At 36.2% G+C, this 19,984-nt stretch overlaps 1 protein-coding gene across 9 annotated transcripts in view; it reads right to left on the reverse strand.

Annotated features, from left to right (window-relative positions):
* LOC129764458 (hemicentin-1) overlaps positions 1 to 19,984 on the reverse strand; it is a 304,717-nt gene that overhangs the window by 50,202 nt on the left and 234,531 nt on the right. For all 9 annotated transcript variants that reach the window (XM_055763545.1, XM_055763542.1, XM_055763543.1 and 6 more), the window contains exons 8-9: positions 10,502 to 10,661; positions 9,996 to 10,286 (exon numbers count right to left, since the gene is read on the reverse strand). In XM_055763545.1, the coding sequence (XP_055619520.1) occupies positions 9,996 to 10,286; positions 10,502 to 10,661 (451 nt within the window). The remainder of the gene's footprint in view (positions 1 to 9,995; positions 10,287 to 10,501; positions 10,662 to 19,984) is intronic.

Here is a 19,984-nt window from a genome sequence, read left to right on the forward strand (position 1 = left end):
GAGCCCAAGACCGTATGCTCGCATCTTCCTCTTTACCCCGTCCATAAGGTTCTGTACAACGTCAGGTTGTAGTTTTTTTTAACAGAAATCCATTTTCTCTTGAAGTCCGCCTCCGATTTGACAACTTTTGGGTTCTTCCGGAGGGCCTGCTTCATAATCGCCCAATATTTCTCTATTGGGCGAAGCTCCGGCGCGTTGGGCGGATTCATTTCCTTTGGCACGAAGGTGACCCCGTTGGCTTCGTTCCACTCCAACACGTCCTTTGAATAGTGGCACGAAGCGAGATCCGGCCAGAAGATGGTCGGGCCCTCGTGTTGCTTCAATAGTGGTAGTAAGCGCATCTGTAGGCACTGCTTAAGGTAAACCTGCCCGTTTACCATGCCGGCCATCACGAAGGGGGCGCTCCGCTTTCCGCAAGAGCAGATCGCTTGCCACACCATGTACTTTTTGGCAAACTTGGATAGTTTCTGCTTGCGAATCTCCTCCGGAACGCTGAATTTGTCCTCTGCGGAGAAGAACGACAGACCCGGCAGCTGACGAAAGTCCGCTTTGACGTAGGTTTCGTCGTCCATTACCAGGCAATGCGGCTTCGTCAGCATTTCGGTGTACAACTTCCGGGCTCGCGTCTTCCCCACCATGTTTTGCCTTTCGTCGCGGTTAGGAGCCTTCTGAACCTTGTATGTACGCAGGCCCTCCCGCTGCTTGGTCCGCTGGACGAATGAACTTGACAAATTCAGCTTATTGGCGACATCCCGGACCGAACTTCTAAGGATCACGTCTAAACTGCTTAACTACGCGCTTGTGATCTTTTTCACTGACGGAGCATCCATTTTTGCCGTTCTTCACCTTCCGGTCGATGGTTAGGTTCTCGAAATATCGTTTTAGTACTCTGCTGACCTTGGATTGGACGATTCCCAGCATCTTACCGATGTCCCGATGTGACAACTCCGGATTCTCGGAATGAGTGCACAGGATTAATTCACGACGCTCTTTTTCGTTCGACGACATTTTTCCAAATTTACGAAAAATTGACAGTAAAGCATGGCCAACGTGATCTATACACTCTTATCTGATTATAAGCGAAAGCTGAAGATATAATTCCTAAAAATTAAATTTCTACAGCGTTTTTTCCGTGATGCAATTTGATGTGACATACCCTTTATTACTTCATATTTGATACCGATTAGGGTGGTCCCATGCAAATAAAATCTGAATAACTTTGTTTTCGTATTTTTTTTTTGCATAAATTTGGCTTGAAAAAAAACTTATAACCATACATAACCAATTTTCACTCTCATCTCCATTTTTATCGCGATATATGTATTTTCATATGAACGATACCAAATAATTGATTCGTCGTTCGTTTTTTCAACAGGACGAATTTATTTACGTTGTTTAATGCTAGATGGCGTCCTCTTCATCGAATTTCACCCTACACATACGCAAGTAACCTTAATTCGACTAAAACTAGGAATATCGCCGGCGAGCTGGAAGCCTTTGTGGATGAGCACAATGAATTATTGAAATTATTCTAATCACACCCATGCTCGGAATGCAAAATAACAGTCACGCTATTGTCGTCAATTCTGATAAAAAAAAACCGATTGAAGAGCACGTGTGTAGATCCAATGCGCCACAGTTACTTTAATTATTAGGAACATCATTACTCATTTTGAATTGATATTTTAATATTATGTGGTTGGAGGAGACGAAACAAACAAAAGAGTGCCCTCGATGGATTCTTATGTGTGTCGTTTGATGAATTGGCGCAGTCAGGACAACGTCATTCTAGGATGTCTTGAGCTGTGTCAATAACGACTGCGATTCCTATGAGACAATCAACAGAAGCGGCTCGAGGAATGATAGCGAGACGCTATCATGAGTAACACTTACACAGCCTTCGTGCAAACGACAGCACGTGTATTCAAACAAAAGAAATGCAGTCTTTAATGGGCTCTATTACAAAATTACACGTATTTCGTACTGGATGTATACAAGATTTATAGAAGAATCGTTAAGTTCGGACTGTTTTCTAAGTATTTAAACAACATCGAGTAATGATTTTCATCCAAATTTAAGCAATTTAAAATTATTTTCGTGTCTGCTAATCTGATACAGATTAAATTGCTCCACGATAACGGATTACAGGTCTGGCTCGATTATATACAGTCGACCTTTTTTTTCAACAATTATTTTCAAATCCTATACATAATCGAATCTCAAGAAAACAATTTTTTCATTATTGTATGAATATCAAACATTAATAGAAAAATAGCTTTTCTGTGATTCGATTATGTATTGGATTCGAAAATTAACGTTGAAAGTGAAATTGCGATTATATATAATCGAGTCCGACCTGTACTTATTTTGAAGTTTATTTTGCGCCGAGGCAAGGTTGCTACATTTCATAGCACAAATGATCAGATTTCTGGATGCAAAAGACGAATCCTGAGATCCGACCGATCCGGTCCATTTCTCTGTACCTCATAGATCTCATCTCCATCTCCACATCACACTCAGGTTCGGGAAGTTCCCACGGTCCAATGCAATACACGGTCAAATCTTCACGTATCTGCTCGATATCCACGTGGAATCTTTCCTTCATCGATCATAATCAATTAATTTTATAGATCGTTGAAACATTTGAACACACATGTATTGCAATACATTAGTTATTTTTTATTCAACAGCCAAAATATTCACTAGAAGTAATTTATATGGCAGAACAACGTTTGCCGGATCAGCTAGTCTTTATATAAGTTAGAACACACACACACACCTATAGATTACACATACATATGAATCCCTACACTGTATATCACACACATACATCTTTAGATTTGTATTTACAAATTATAATGTACCGAATATCAATATAACGCCACCCTACGGTAGCTAACATAAAAGCATTACAAACATCCGCAATAGAACGGTCAGACCGAGATCGAAATACGATCTGTAACAATAACAAATGCGGAATCCGCGTTAGCATGCTATCATTTGTTTAGCTTACTAAGATAAGCAACGATCGCTAGCCATGGGTGCGCGAAGAAATAAATTGAACAATAAAATCAGTTGAAAACGGTCACTCATGAAGTCTGGTTTGAATACTAGATAATTGGCGCCCGAAAGTGAAAGTGTGAAAATTTAAGTGCAATCTGGAGGTACTGCAATCCAGACACAGTGCAATTAAAAAAAATACTGCATTGTTCTAATCCCAATCGGAAGCCGGGTGAAGGTCTCGTTAGTAGCAAGCCAGCGAAAGCGACAACGACATCACTCTGAGAGGAACAAGTAAGTTCAAAAAGAAAACAAATGTCGACACCACCATCACTTGAAAGTTTGAACGCAGCAATCAGTGTCCTAGCACAACAAGTGACACAACTAAATAACCAAGTTAACCCAACGCCGGAAGCTAATTTCGCGCCATTCGAAATTAGAAACCCCACGACGGGGCACATTGCCCAGGTGTCGCACGAGGATCCGTTGGCTCTTCTAAAAACTATAAACGACTACGATGGAAACCCGAATCTCCTTAACCATTGGCTGAATAAAGCGAGGAGGATCAACCAAATTTTTTTTGCAACGGATTCGGATACTCAACAAAAACAGGGTCATTATTACACATTTCTGCTTGGACTAGAATCCAAAATTATTGGACCTGCACAGGAAGTGCTTGCAAAAAATAATTACGAAGCAAATTTCTCACTAATGGAGAAGTTACTTATTGAGGCGTTCGGTGAAAAAAAGAAAATTGGGCATTTATTATATGAGATTATTACAGCGGAGCAACATGGAAAAAGTAATCACGAATTTTATGAATACATTACGACTCGACTAAACCAACTTATATCTTCTACAATTCTGAAATACGGCAATCAAAATGCAAAGCCATTAATTGAACAATACAAAATGCAAGCTGTATCGGCATATCTTCGTGGATTAAATGGCATAAATGGATTAATTATTACTGGGTATGACCCAAAGACACTTGAAGAAGCATATCATCATGTAATTACAATGGAAGCTAACACAAGATTGAAGAACGAAATTACGAACGTTCCACAAGTACCAGCAAGAAATTATCAAAGAAGTTCATCCAACCAACCGAATAACAATTTTCAACAACAAAGACAAGATCAAAGATTTCAGTATCAACAACAAGGTACTTTATACCAACAACGACAACACCAACGAGATTTCCAACCGTTTCAAAGACAACAACACAGTTTTGAGCTACGAGAATTTCAACCATTTCAAAGACAACAACGAAGTTTTGAACAACGAGAATTTCAACCACATCAACTGCGAGATTTACAACAATTACAACAACAACGAGAAGTCCAACCATTCCAACAACAGCAACATGAGAACCAACAGTTCCAGCAACAACTTCAGCGTGATCGAGAGCTAAGAAATAATCCGAGAGGGGAGCCGATGGAAATCGATCGTTCAATACAATCACGACATGTGAATTATGAAAACAGAAACCAGCTAATAAATAATATAGAAGAATGCGAGGAACACGGAAATGAGGCAAGTTCATGTCAACTATTTACCCTAAATAAAAAAGGCCTTCCATATTTGGAAATTCAAGGAAAAATAAAAACAAGAAAATTTCTAATTGATACAGGATCAAAATATAATTTTATCAAACCAGGAATTGTTGATAAAACATTTCTACTACGAAATAGATTTCATGTTGAATCCATAAATGGTGTAAATGTTATAAATAAATTTGCAAATTTAAATATTATACCTTCTGTTAACGAGAATCAAAAATATTATATACTTCCACTTTAAACTAAATATGACGGGATTATAGGAATTCAAACCTTACAAAGAATTGGTGCAATTATTAACACCGTTAATAACACTATTATACTCCCCAAAACAAAATTATTCCTCAAATACGACGAAAATGACTCTGATGCAATACATATGATCCAAACTTCCCATTTAAATGAGGAAGAGAAGTATAAACTGCAAGAAGTAATTAGCGAAAATTTCAAATTATTCCAAGATAATAATGAACCTATGAAAACCATTCCAGCAAAAATTCGAACTAAGGACGATTTTCCTATCTATACGAGACCTTATAATCCACCACACAATATGAGAAACGAAGCTAAAGAACAAATTCAAGAACTATTAGACAAAGAAATCATTAGAAAATCTCAATCACCATATAATTCCCCGTTATGGATCGTTCCTAAGAAGATCGATACCAGTCAGATTCAAAAATATAGAATGGTTATCGACCATCGAAAGTTAAACGATAATACAATCGAATATAAATTTCCAATGCCAGATATAAATAGTATATTGTCTCAGTTGAAAAGACAAAAATATTTTACAGTTATTAATCTAAAAAATGGGTTTCATCAAATTAAACTAGATACAAGAGATATTGAAAAAACAGCATTTAGCACAGGAACTGAGAAATACGAATTTTTAAGATTGCCGTTCGGCTTGAAGAATGCGCCGGCGATCTTTCAACACGCAATCAACCAAATATTGGGCGAACATCTGAATAGAATATGCTTTGCATATATTGACGATATCATCATATATGGAAAAACATTGGAGGAACATATACAAAATATACGTAAAATATTCCAAACTTTGGTTGAGCACAAAGTTACTATTCAAATTGACAAATCTCAATTTTTACAGAAAGAAGTAAATTTCCTAGGACACATTATTTCTACTGACGGAATTAGACCGGACCCAAAGAAACTACAAGCATTAAATGAGTATCCCGAACCAAAGACAATTAAGGAACTCAGAGCATTTTTAGGATTTAGTGGATATTACAGAAAATTCATCCACAGATATGCACATATTTGCAAACCACTAACCAATTACTTGAAAGGTATTGACAACAGAAGAGATAATAACACAAGAATAGATCTCACCCATGAAGCTAGACAAGCTATCGAAACAATTAAAAACGCTATCTCTAACGACGCTACATTAGAATATCCAGACTATACGAAAGAATTCTTATTAACGACAGACGCGAGCAACATTGCTATAGGCGCTGTACTTTCACAAAAACCAGAGCAAGGCGAAAAGCCCATAACATTTATCAGTAGAACATTGAGCTCTAGTGAACAAAATTATTCCACAATAGAGAAGGAGTTATTAGCAATAAAATGGAGTTTGAAAAATTTAAGGAATTATATTTATGGTCAAAAAATAATTGTTTTCACTGACCATCAACCATTAACTTATACAATATCATAAAATAATGACACAGTACGACAGTAAGTTAAGAAGATGGAAATCGACAATTGAAACATATAAGAGAGAAATAAAATACAAACCAGGCAATACTAACAAAGTCGCAGATGCATTGAGTAGAGTTTCTGTTAATACAATGACTGCTCATAGCGCAGAAGACTCAGACGAATATTTTTTTCCAAGTTCTACTGCTCCTATTAATGTCTACAAATTACAAATCGTGTATATTGAGGGTGAAAAAGCTACGTATACAACACAAGATGGCAGAACACGCATCTATGTGAATTTTGAAAGGAAAACAGATAAACAAATACAGGAAGAATTTTTAATGATCATACAAGACAGAATAAAAACTGGAATCAAAGCACCTACGAGAATTATTGGATTATTACAAGAAACTTACAAGGAACATCTCTCTAATAGCAGAACAAAAATATACTACGCACCAATGGAAGTAAAAGAAATATTTGATGAAGAAGACCAATTGAAAAAAATTAAAGAAATCCACGATTACGCTCATCGCAATGTAAGAGAAAATATTCAACAGGCACTCGAGCACTATTACTTCCCAAAAATGAGGACATTATTTGAAAAATATGTAAAAACATGTAAAATATGTGTACTACAAAAATATGATCGTAATCCAATACAGGAGAAACTTACAAATACACCAGTACCAATGAAAGGAACACATTTACATGCTGATTTAGTCTTCATTGACAACAACATTATAATGAATGTAATTGATAAATTGACAAAATATGTTACATTCAGATTTCTAAACACACGTAACACACAGGATGTTGAAGAAGCTTTCATAGAAATGTTAAATGAGTTTCCTCAAGCTGAACATATCATGACAGACAACGAATCATCATTCTTGACACAAAAAGTTCAACTTCTATTCAGAGAGCTTGGAATTAATCATACAACAACACCAGTGCATAGAAGTGAAACCAACGGCCAAATAGAGAGAGTCCACTCTACAGTAAGGGAGATTCTACGCTGTACAAAGAAAGAAAATAAACCAAGTAAAATGGAAATTGCACAAGCTTATCGAAAATACAATCACACGATTCATAAAGTCACCGGACATAAACCGATCGAGTTATGGTTCAATAACATGACAAAAGAGGACTTAGAAAAACTACAAGAGCAGTACAAGAAAGTATTAGAAGAATATCCAAATTTAGATCAAGGACAAGAAATATGGGAAAAAACAAACGATATAGACAAAAATAAACCCAGATACAGGATTAATTTTGTAAAGGAAAATCACCCCTCATATATAGTTGATACGAATAACCGTAAAATCCATAAACGACTAATAAATTCAAAATCTTTTCAGTGAAACTCACGTGGATATTCCTAATAACCGCCATCCTAGGAATAGAAATAATCGACGTCAAGGATAAGGCGTATCTACTTTATGAAGAAAAGGAAAAGGTCTCAAATGGTGAAGTTATTCTAATCCATCAAATCAACATTACACAAATAAAACATATAATCGGGGAATACGAATACGTAACAATGACACGAGGTATTAATTCAACATTTAGTTATGAACTACAGGATAAACTTTCAAAATTAAAAGATTTATTTTTCAAAATATACACCCCAGGATTCAAAAGATGGGAAATTTTAGGACAAGTTTGGAAATGGCTATCAGGTTCACCTGATGCCAATGACCTAAGAATCATCAATAATACAATGAACAACATAATAACAGAAGAAAATAAACAAGTTATAATCAACGATCAATTGACGATAAGAATAAATGGCTTACAGACACAAATAGATGAAGTTATACAAGAAAAAAACATGATATATTTTTATCTCAAGCTGAGCCACAATCTGGAACATTTGATACAGGAATTATATAACACAAGCAATTTCATTCGCAAAACAAGAAATAATATATCCAGACATATTTACAAAAAATGAATTATTGAAAATAGAAAATAAGAGTAATTTATCAATCTCAGAGATAATTCACTTTGGAACAGTCAAAATTACTTCTAACAACAGCAATATGCTCTTTATATACAAAGTTCCAAGGGAAATAAATAAAATTCAACTTTATAGAATTTTACCTATCGAAAATATGAAAAGAGAGTACAGATTGATTGACAAAAATGGTACACTATGGAATAGTTGTACACCACAGGAAAAATATGAATGTAACCAATATTTACTAGCCCCTAAATGTACTGAGGACGAAGAAATCAATGAAAATATTTATACTGACACATTGATTATTATAAGAAAACCTACAAACATTACAACCATTCAAGGTCAAATTACAATTTTTCCACCTAAAATACTGAAAATAACAGAAGAAATGTGTATTGAAAACAAGACATTTATCGTACACGAGGCACAATATCAATTTAAAATGATACAATCGAACAAAAACATAACCTATAACAAAATAATCAATGAAAAAGAAATTGAAAGAGAGAAACTAAATTATATTAAACTTAAAACAGAGAGCCTTCATTTTAAATTTCACATCGTATCATTTAGTTTGACAACCATAATAGTGTGTCTAATCGTCACAATTATTATAATTAAAATAAAATTTGGACGCACAAAAATAGAGACTACTATAAAACTGAAAGATCTAAATACAAAAATTAGACGAATAAGAGGAATAGACGAATGCCAGGAGGATTCGCCAATCTAAATGGGGAGGAGTTAGAACACACACACACACCTATAGATTACACATACATATGAATCCCTACACTGTATATCACACACATACATCTTTAGATTTGTATTTACAAATTATAATGTACCGAATATCAATATAACGCCACCCTACGGTAGCTAACATAAAAGCATTACAAACATCCGCAATAGAACGGTCAGACCGAGATCGAAATACGATCTGTAACAATAACAAATGCGGAATCCGCGTTAGCATGCTATCTTTTGTTTAGCTTACTAAGATAAGCAACGATCGCTAACCATGGGTGCGCGAAGAAATAAATTGAACAATAAAATCAGTTGAAAACGGTCACTCATGAAGTCTGGTTTGAATACTAGATAATTTATATAAGAAGGATATCTAAAATAAAAAAGGAAAATTCGAAGATAAGACGTACGCATATGTATGTTTCGCTGTGAAAATCATCAGTTAGATCAATTTTGCAGATCTGAACGATGACATACAAACTCTCTTGAAATATATTCGTTATTTTTACTGCCATATAATGTATTTTCTAGAAATACTTTATATGGCGGAACAACGTTTGCCGGGTCAACTAGTTAATCCTAAAGGTAAGTCAAATATTTTTCACAAAACTCGCCATGGCCATCTACGAATAATAGATTAGTCATAGATATATATTGATGTGATCAATGATTGACCGAAGCGCAATAAAATCCCAATTCACGGAGACAGAAAGTTTTGGAAACGCTAAACCACATTCAATCAAAAACAGCTTCCAAAAATCGCTCTCGCCGGATCATGGATATCATCAAACCGGTGTACAAAAACACCAAAATAAATCCCGCTGACAATTGCAAATGTTAATGCCACCACCGGAGAAATATATCGAGAGATTTCAACCCCGCCATTATTAATCTCAATTTCCCCCCGAAAGCCAGGGCACGGAAAAAAATCGAAACGGGTAGCAGCGTTCCGGAAATTCGATAACCATTACCCTACTTTTTATCTTTTACACAGGGAGGGGATAACAGTAAACAAAGTTACAGAATAAATTCAAAAGAGCTTTACATACACAACACATCGACATAAATCTCGTTATCGGACACGTCGGACCCAATGGAGTTGGAGAGCTCGCAGGTGTATGCGCCGTTGTCGGTGCGGGACGAGTTCCTGATGAGTAGCGCCGTCTGCTCCGGGGTGCCTCCCTCGTGGCGCACATTGTTCAGCTTGATTTCCTGCCCGTTCCGGAACCACTTGACGCTCTCGAGCGACGCGGGGTTCGCCTCGTAGTCGCAGAAGACGAGAAAGTCGTGCGTTTCGTTCACCGTGATATTGTCCGGCTTGACCGAGACCACCGGTGGATCTGCAGCACATCCAGCAACACGTCCCGTCCCGGGGTTTGCAGTTTTCGGCCAAATGAGGCGGACACAAAGAGATGAAACGAGTGCAAAATGTGGGTTAGTAGCATGGGGGAAAACATAATCCGCGGTGGACATGAATCATGTCATCGCGAGGTCGATTTAGGACAGGGAATGATTTCGGTGGGCGGGGTCGGATGGGTGGGCTGAGAATACTCACACATAACCTCAAGCGTCAGCGTATCATGCAGTGGTCGATCTCCGTCCTCACGCATCACGATGTTGTCCGCCTCGCAGCGCATCGATGCGCCGTTTTCGAAGCGAGTTGCAGTGAAAATCATCTGGCTGATGGTCTCGAACGTGCCGTCATTTTGAAGGTACTAGATGAGAGAGGGAGAGGGGAGAGAAGAAGGGAAAGAAATATTGCGGTTAGTCCTTTTTTGGTTTGTTTCCACTTGCTCGATGGCTCGCTGTCGGAATCGCATCGCTTCGAGCTCTCCGAGTCTCGTTTGGTGGGTTCGAAACGAGCAAACCACTTCGGTATCAATCAAAGTCAAATCATTTCTAAATTTAGGGGAAGCCATCGGATGTGGAATCCGGCACTCGTCGCTGGCGAATCCGACACAAGATCAATGTCGAGAACAACATGGCGCGCAAAAAGTATCAGGATCTGATCAAATAAACCGAAAAAGAAGAAATTGGTGGGCCTGCCTGCCTGCCTCTGGTGTGGTGGGTTTCGAGAGGAACGCTTTTGATTAATTGCCGTTGGAGCATAGTTTTAATTTTCTTTCTTTACACTTTGTTGACATTTTTCATTTTGATGTACCACCGAGTCGAGCAGCAGCAGCAGTCGGATCGGGGAAATCGACATCGCCTTCGAACGGATGGTTTTTCTGGGAAACGCTGCGCTCGAAATGTCGATGATGGTGCGAATGTGAGTCCCGTGGGTGCGATTTCGAAAATGAAATGATGCTGGTTGTTCAGAACGTGGGACTGACTTAAAGCAGCACCATTTTCATTCCATTTAGGTTTAAGTGCTTTGTGTTGGACAAAACTGAATGGCCATTTTTAGGTTTGATGAATACCAGGGCATATTTAGCATAAAATGTAAAGCTGGACTAATTTCGTTTGGACAGAACAATTGTACCTATTCATTTCATTTCAGCACTACAGACTGCGTTCAATGCATGAAATTAATCGAACATCTAAACTGAACATCTAGGAGAAGATTTTGTAGTAATTATTGATTGTCTTCAAACTAAAAATTGAACAAAAAATAACTCAACTTCAAAGAATTAGTAAGGAGTTTCAATTTTATTTTCACTTTTATCTGTTGTGTCAGAAATATTGGAAATGGGAAAGAACATATTCTTGATAACTATGAATACCGGTCTTATATACAAGTAAATTACAATCAAAGTCAGAACGTCGGATGATTTTCAGTTGGAAAAAAGTACAATTCCGATATACAGTGACGGACAAAACAATAAGACGATCTATATATTTAACATTATTTAAAAAAAAGCAAAGTGACACTACTTGGGAGGCTTATGTTCTAGTAAATGATTTGCAAAATAGTACGATACACATGAAGTCATTTATATCATCATTAAGAGTCATTTAATTTTTTTTACAGTGTAACATAGCATTGCACAGAGAGGAAAATTGTTGGAACGATTTACGATGGTTCATCAGCACACCGGGAAATCCAAAACGTTTGCCTCTGGAGCTGTTAGAGCCTGTGCCAATAAGTCTCTTCGGTTCTTAGTGATGTTAGGCAAGGGTGTTTGAAAGCGTTAATTCAAATGACAGGGGCATATGGAGGGGGGTGGTTATTCAAATTTTCATTTTGGATTTGGCCGCTTTTGCAACTCATTTTAGAGTTGGCCGGTTTTGCAGCGAATTAGAACAGATATATCGTTATATCTCGCTGTTTACATTATTATCTACACAACTATTTTTTTCTGGATGCAAATGAATCATGATATTTGATTTTTTGGAAGAAAAATATTTGAATTTTTTATGCAAATGAACTAAATAAGTGATTTTAGGTTTTTGGGAAAAAAAATATTTTGAATTTTTATTGAGGAACTCAAACATCAAGACAAAATAGAAAAAATAAAGCAAAAAGGTTTAGAAACAGTTTTTAATAGATTTTGAAACTAATAAACATCCTGGAATTCATACTCTTGAGGCAATTCGCCTTCAATAGTAAATGTCAATAAGTTCACAACAAACTTTCTCGCTCCAATCTCCGTTCTGTAGAAAAACCCACTTGAACCAGTATTATGCTTGTTATAAAAATATTTTTGTAGGGGCGAATTTTAAGTGCCATTATACAGAGGTTTATGGAATGTATTGCTGGCACCATTCCAATCCGGATTAGTGTAGTCTATTCCCGGCTTGAACACCGTTCCTTTTCTCAAGAAATTGCCGTTGAACTTTGAAGGCATGTTTCTCAATTTCTTGTCAATTTGGGCAAACACACGATCTGGATAAATAAATGCTCGGGAAGGGGGTAAATGACCTCCACCTTTTTCATTTGATTAGGAGCGCACCGGGTCATCCAGTGTTATAGCATAAACAACATCGTAGTATTTTTATTTTGGCCTTCACAGCCGTCATCTGAGGACAGTAATTCCGGTGAAATCGGTATTCTGTAGCCTATGGAATAATGCTAAAGCAATTTCATTTGAACTCTTTGGGTATTCGTGCTCTCCTCAAGTGTAAATGAACACATTATGTTTTGCCAATGAGCCATGAACAATCGTAACAATATTAAATATTGTGTTGAAAATTATTCTGAAATATTCTGAAACTTGGATAGTCGCCTGACAACAAGCCTTTTTGATCTGGAACTGCACCGCGCCCTATGCGAATATGGAAATGGCCGGTTTTGAAACTCACTGTCTAAAACCGGCCAAATCGGTTTTACAGCATCTTATGATTTTCAAACGCGTGTTTTATAGGGAATTGATCAATTTTGGCACTGTTTGTCACTACCAATAAATGGAACAATGTATCTAAGGTCCAAAAACCCGAAAAAACGAATTTCTCAAATTTGAGGAGTTGGCCGGTTTTGCAACTAGACGACACAATTGTTTGACTTGGTGTTAGCGTTAGTGAAACTTTGTCCTCTTATGGTAATTCCAACATTTCTCGCCGTCGATTACTTCCTCTGGGGGTACGTGAAGGACCGTTTCTATGTTAATAAGCCACAAAGTTTTAAGGAACTTAAAGAAGAAATAACCCGGATTTTCAACAGCATCAAAGTCGTAATGTTAAAGTTGTGCTTGAAGAATTTTGTTCACCGTTGAAAACGCGTTATCGATAAAAGGGGTGGTCACCTCGAGAATGTCCTAAAATAAGCATTATTTTCGTTTTTCAAAAATAAAAATCGGTTCACTAGCTATTAAAATTTGTTGCGTGAGCGTTTAATCTGAAAAACTCTGTACATCGCATCTTAAAAATCACAACAGCGTAAACAGCTTCATAATTGTTCGAATCGGTGATACATTCAGTGAAATGCTATATAGTATTTTATTGATCGCGACGCCGGAGATTATCAATGAGCTACTTAAGAAAGCAATCAAAGGAATTCATTTGAAATGATTCGAACCAGTGATATATTGCATAATTCCTCGCGGGTATTTCTTTCAATAGTTTTTAAATTGTGACGTTAGATATCTTCAACAGGGTACTTGAGAACTCAAACAATAGAATGATTCGAATCGTTGATATATTGTTTTGTTTCTTAATCGGCTCCCGGATAAGCAACAAAAAAAAAGTCCTATACAATGAGATGAATTGGCAGTATATTCACGTGAGGTAACGCCTTATTATTGAAATCGTAGCGGCGAAGTTCTTCCGTCAATATGTTCGTACCCGATGGGTGAATACGGATTCTACGAAACTACTACTACTTACGTTGCCAAATCTGCTTCGATAAATTTATTTGAATTTTATCATTCTTTCATCTCATACTAATCCAAGGAAAATGTTTTTTTGATATTTCCTTGAATAGCTTTTTATTTACATACTTCTTCTATTGTTTATTTTGAAATTTCATTGTTTCTATTGAAATGACTAATACTAACTGTTTTCAAGTTCCTTCTTCCTTCTTCCTTCTTCCTTCTTCCTTCTTCCTTCTTCCTTCTTCCTTCTTCCTTCTTCCTTCTTCCTTCTTCCTTCTTCCTTCTTCCTTCTTCCTTCTTCCTTCTTCCTTCTTCCTTCTTCCTTCTTCCTTCTTCCTTCTTCCTTCTTCCTTCTTCCTTCTCCAAATAAGCGGCACATGATTAAGACGCAAACAAATTTAGCGCATCTTACGAAGGAAAAGGAACAGAGCAATAACACTGAGGAAATAGTTTATTATGTGGCCTGCGTATTACTCATAGATAGTGCAGCGCTGGTTCACAAGTTATAGGAACATATGTTTTCGACTCGCCCTTATCGCGCATGGAATGAACACGAAGGGCAGAGAAGGAATAAACAAATGTTTTGTGGAAGTCTACGCGGTGGCGTAGAGATAAGAATAGAGGTGGACTCCCGCACTCTCAACTAGACTGGCAGATAACCGATGCGGTCTCGGTTATCCTGAGTAGGGAAGGGAGATCTTTTCTCTCTTTTTTAATTGTGAGCTAAAGTAAGAATTCGTATATATATATTCGTGTATATATATATATATATATATATATATATATATATATATATATATATATACGAATAAGTTACGGACAGGTGTGTCAGAGAACCCTACAATAGATTATCAACAGGAGCTGCCGCCACCCATGGCGGTATCAAATTCGAACGGCATAATTGCCGCCAACAGATAAGCGCGCGAGGTGCAGATTCAGCGATCCCGGAGACTGGAAATGGGAACATAAACATCTCGACAGCATCGGTTCGCATCATCGGATAAACATAAACAACGGCATGGAATGCTGGCGAATTGTTTTGTGATTAATAAAAGCTTTTGGAAAATAAAATCTAGTTAGTTCTAGTTAGGACCTGGCGCAGTCAAGTGTTAGTTTTTTTAAAAAACCCGAACGTTGCCCAGCAACTATAACTTATATATATCGAACTCAATAGTTCAGTTCAAATCATTAATTCAATTCCGTCAGTACAATTTTAGTAAGAATGCGACTACTTTCAGAATCGTCAAGTAACAGTTCAATCTAAATTGAGGTTACGAGTTACAAAATAAAAGGAGAAATAAACTCAACGAGCATTCGAGCACTAAATCCGAAATCCTCAGCGTTGGCAACCAGGCGCCACGCACAAGAATAGGTAAAAACCACGACAAAATTCCAATCCGAACAATTCTAAAAAATTTAAAAAAAAAAAAGAAAAATAGAAAAATTTCAAAGCTGAGAAAAAATTAAAAAATTTGAAAAATTTGAAAAAATAAAAAAATTTGAAAAATTTGAAAAATTTGAAAAATTTGAAAAATTTGAAAAATTTGAAAAATTTTAAAATTTGAAAAAAATTAAAAAAATTGAAAAATTTGAAAATTTGAAAAATTAAAAAAAAATTTGAAAATTTGAAAAAATTTGAAAAATTTGAAAAATTTGACGAAAACTGGAAAAATTGGAAAAATTGAAACAATTGTGAAAATTGGAAAAATCGAGTAAATTGAAAAAAAAAATGGAAAAGCGGGAAAAAATGCAGAAATTAAAAAAACTGGAAAATTTAGAAAATTTTGAAAAATCGTAAAAATTGGAAAAATTGGAAAAAAAATTAAAATTAAAAAAAATAGAATATTGGGAAAATTTGAAAAAATCTGGAAAATTTTAAAAATATTAAAGAATTAGAAAAAATTAAGGAATAGAAAAAAAATAGTAGAAAAATTGAAAAAATTGGAAAAAAAATTAAATAAAAATTGGTTGTTAAACAAATTGAAAAAATTGGAAAAATTTAAAAAATTGGAAAAATTAAAAAAAATTGGAAAAATAGGAAAAAAAATAAAAACAAATTGAAAATTTAAAAATTGAAAAAAATGGCAAAACTGAAAAATTTGGAAAAATCAGAAGTCTTGGCTATTTTTTATTTTTTTGCTTGTTCTATTTTTTATTTGAAGAAATTGAAAATGTGGAAAATATGTAAAATTGGAAACAGAGGAGAAATTTGAAAATATTAAAGAATTGGAAAAATTGAAAAAAAAATGGAAATATATACCGTTCTGAATCATACTTCAGACAGCTTCATATCTCGGACACTCTTTAAATATAACTTGAAATGTTTAATGCCCTGATGATATAACTATAAAATTAATATCACAATTGATTCTTTAAAGTAACCCTTTAGTTATGTTATCAGGGCATTGAACATTTTAAGTTATGTTTAAAGAGTATCCGAAATATGAAGCTGTCCAAAATATGATTCGGTGTATTGGTGGTATTGGAAAAATTTAAATATATTAAAAAATTTGGAAAAATTTTCAAACTTAAAAAAAAATGAAAATTTTGAAAAAAAGTTAGCAAAAAATGTGAAATAAAATGGTAAATAGTGAATATTGAAATATTGAAGGATTGTAAAAAATGTAAAAAATTCTGAAAACTGTAAAGTTTGTCAAAATTGTAAAAATTGTAAAAAATTAAAAAAACCAACAAAAAATTTAAAAAAAAATAAAATTGGGAAGTTTAAACATTGGAAACATTGGAAAAGAGTGGAAGAAATTTAAAAAATTACAAAATGAAAAATTTTGAAAATTTGAAGAATTGAAAAAATTGGAAAAATTGAAAAAAAAAAAAGGATTTTTGAAATGGAATTGAAATGGAAATAAAATTGAAAAAATAGAAAAATCGAATAAAGTGAAAATATTTGATAAAATTTGGAAAAACTGGAAAAATTACAAACATTGGAGAGATTAAAACAAATTTTAAAAATTTTAAATTCGAAGAATTGAAAAAAAGGGAATTAGGAGTATAGGGCGGAATCGATAACATACAGTCTCAATTTTTGTCGAATCCTTTTTATAATCGAATTGCAAAAGTTGTTGTGTTTTCAATTGCTTTATAAAGATTTATTTTATTGTTTTTTTTAATAGAAGAGGAATTGAATTTATGATTTATCCGCTTAAATTCAAAAAAATACCTTCGTCATATAAACTGCATATACCCGGAATCTGTCAGAAGGTGATAAAGGATCATACTAAATGGAAAAAAAAACTCTTCTATGCATATGGTCGAATTTCAACAATGTACATTAAATGTCCATATTGCGGGGGAACTCCACACGCGCTCTCAGCTTGTGAAACTTATAAGAGTCGCTGGGAGAAACAGAAGCGCTCTTTAAAGGAACGCTCGAAGCGCACATTTGCGGAAATTTTAAAGGGCGCTTCTCCACTGACCCAACAACAACAACAACCAATCTCAACACACAATACTTTTTCCTCGTTGCCAGTTGATGAAATGGAAGCGGACACAGCTAGCGGGGACACACCGTTTATTTCCAAAGGGAATCCCCGGCTCAAGAATGTGACCACTCCCAAAGTTCAAGAACAAGTCCCCCAGGTGATACCCCCTGTTAGCTTGCCTAAAAAATCGAGTGCCGCGGATAAGCAAAATCAGGCTTCCGTGGGAATAGTTCATCTTCGAACGACCCAGCACTCGAGGGGACATCGAAAAAACCAACTGTCCCTATTTTTTCGTCCAGTTCAACTTCCCAATCGGGATTTATAAAGTTGTCTGACCTTCTGGATCAAATCTTCAAGTGTTTTAATGTTTCCGACTCCATCAGAACCATTGTCATCTCAATGCTTCCAATATTAAAGACAATTTTGCAACAATTGATGCAAACATGGCCCCTCCTAGCAATGATTATCTCTCTTGATGTCTAATTTAAATAGAGAGGTCGGAGATATCACTGTTTTACAGTGGAATTGTCGTAGTCTCATCCCTAAATTGGATACATTCAAATTTTTAATTCATAAATTCAATTGTGATGTTTTTGCTCTGTCCGAAACTTGGCTTTCTTCGCGAGATGATCTCTCTTTCCATGATTTCAATATTATACGCTTGGACCGTGATAACAGATACGGAGGGGTGCTATTGGGGATCAATAAGTGCCACTCATTTTTTCGAACTGACCTTCCACCTATTGGAGGGATCGAAGCTGTTGCTTGTCATGCAAACATCAGAGGAAAAGACCTCTGTATTGTCGGCCTGTATTGGCCTCCGAGAGCTGCGGTTAGCTGCAAGCAACTTGTTGACATGTGCTCTCTTCTTCCTGAGCCACGATTGATCTTGGGAGACTTCAACTCTCACGGAACTGCCTGGGGGGTACGACGACAATCGTTCATTGTTGATATATGACCTTTGTAACAGCTTCAATATGACCGTTTTGAACACTGGGGAAACAACACGTGTGCCTAAACCTCCTGCTAAGCCAAGTGCTCTTGACCTCTCGCTTTGCTCGAATTCACTATCGTTAGATTGCAAGTGGAATGTAATCCGGGATCCCAACGGTAGTGATCACTTGCCAACCAAAATTTCCATCACCATTGGGTCGAATTCTTCTGAATCTATAAACATGGCATATGACCTCACAAGACACATTGACTGGAAAAAATATACGGACGCGATTGCTCTAGCCATCAATTCCAGAGATGGTTTACCTCCATTGGAGGAGTATAACTTCCTTTCTCGTTTGATCCATGACAGCGCGGTTCGCGCTCAAACGAAACCCATCCCAGGTTCCACCATTCGCCGAAGGCCTCCCAATCCATGGTGGGATAGCCAATGTTCAAAGCTTTATGTAGAAAAATCGAATGCATTTAAAGCTTTTCGGAAACGTGGAACCCCTGAAAATTTTCAAACGTATTTAACCCTTGAGAATCAGTTCAAAAATTTGATCAAAGGGGAAAAACGTGCTTATTGAGGAAATTTCGTGGGAGGTTTATCACGAGAAACGTCAATGAAAAAATTATGGAAAGTGGCTCGAAACATGAGAAATCGCTCATCAACGAATGAAAGCGAAGAATATTCACATCGATGGATTTTTAATTTTGCACGGAAGGTTTGTCCTGATTCCGCTCCTGTGCAAAAAATTGTTCGAGATATACCACAAGATAGGTGCGATCTTGATTCCGAGTTTTCGATGGTAGAATTCTCTCTTGCTCTCCTTTCATGTAACAATTCTGCTCCGGGATCGGATAGAATTAAGTTCAACTTGCTGAAAAACCTCCCTGATGTGGCGAAACATCGCATGTTGAATTTATTCAATCGGTTTCTGGAGAATAATATTGTTCCAGATGATTGGAGACAATTACGAGTTATAGCTATTCAAAAACCTGGAAAGCCCGCGTCCGACTTCAATTCGTACCGCCCAATAGCAATGCTGTCTTGTATACGGAAATTGTTGGAGAAAATGATCTTGTTTCGCCTTGATCGATGGGTTGAAACGAATGGCCTACTCTCAGATACACAATATGGGTTCCGCAGGGGCAAGGGGACGAATGATTGTCTTGCGTTGCTTTCTTCAGAAATTCAAATGGCTTACGCCGAAAAAAAACAAATGGCTTCAGTATTCTTGGACATAAAGGGGGCCTTTGATTCAGTTTCAATAGAGGTCCTGTCAGACAAATTACACTCTCGGGGTCTGCCGCCTCTATTGAATAATACTTTATATAACTTGCTTTGTGAGAAACATTTGAATTTTTCTCACGGGGATTCGACAGTAAGTCGGGTCTCCTACATGGGACTCC

The sequence above is a fragment of the Toxorhynchites rutilus genome, chromosome 2, assembly GCF_029784135.1.
Source record: "Toxorhynchites rutilus septentrionalis strain SRP chromosome 2, ASM2978413v1, whole genome shotgun sequence".
Taxonomy (NCBI): Eukaryota; Metazoa; Arthropoda; class Insecta; order Diptera; family Culicidae; genus Toxorhynchites; species Toxorhynchites rutilus.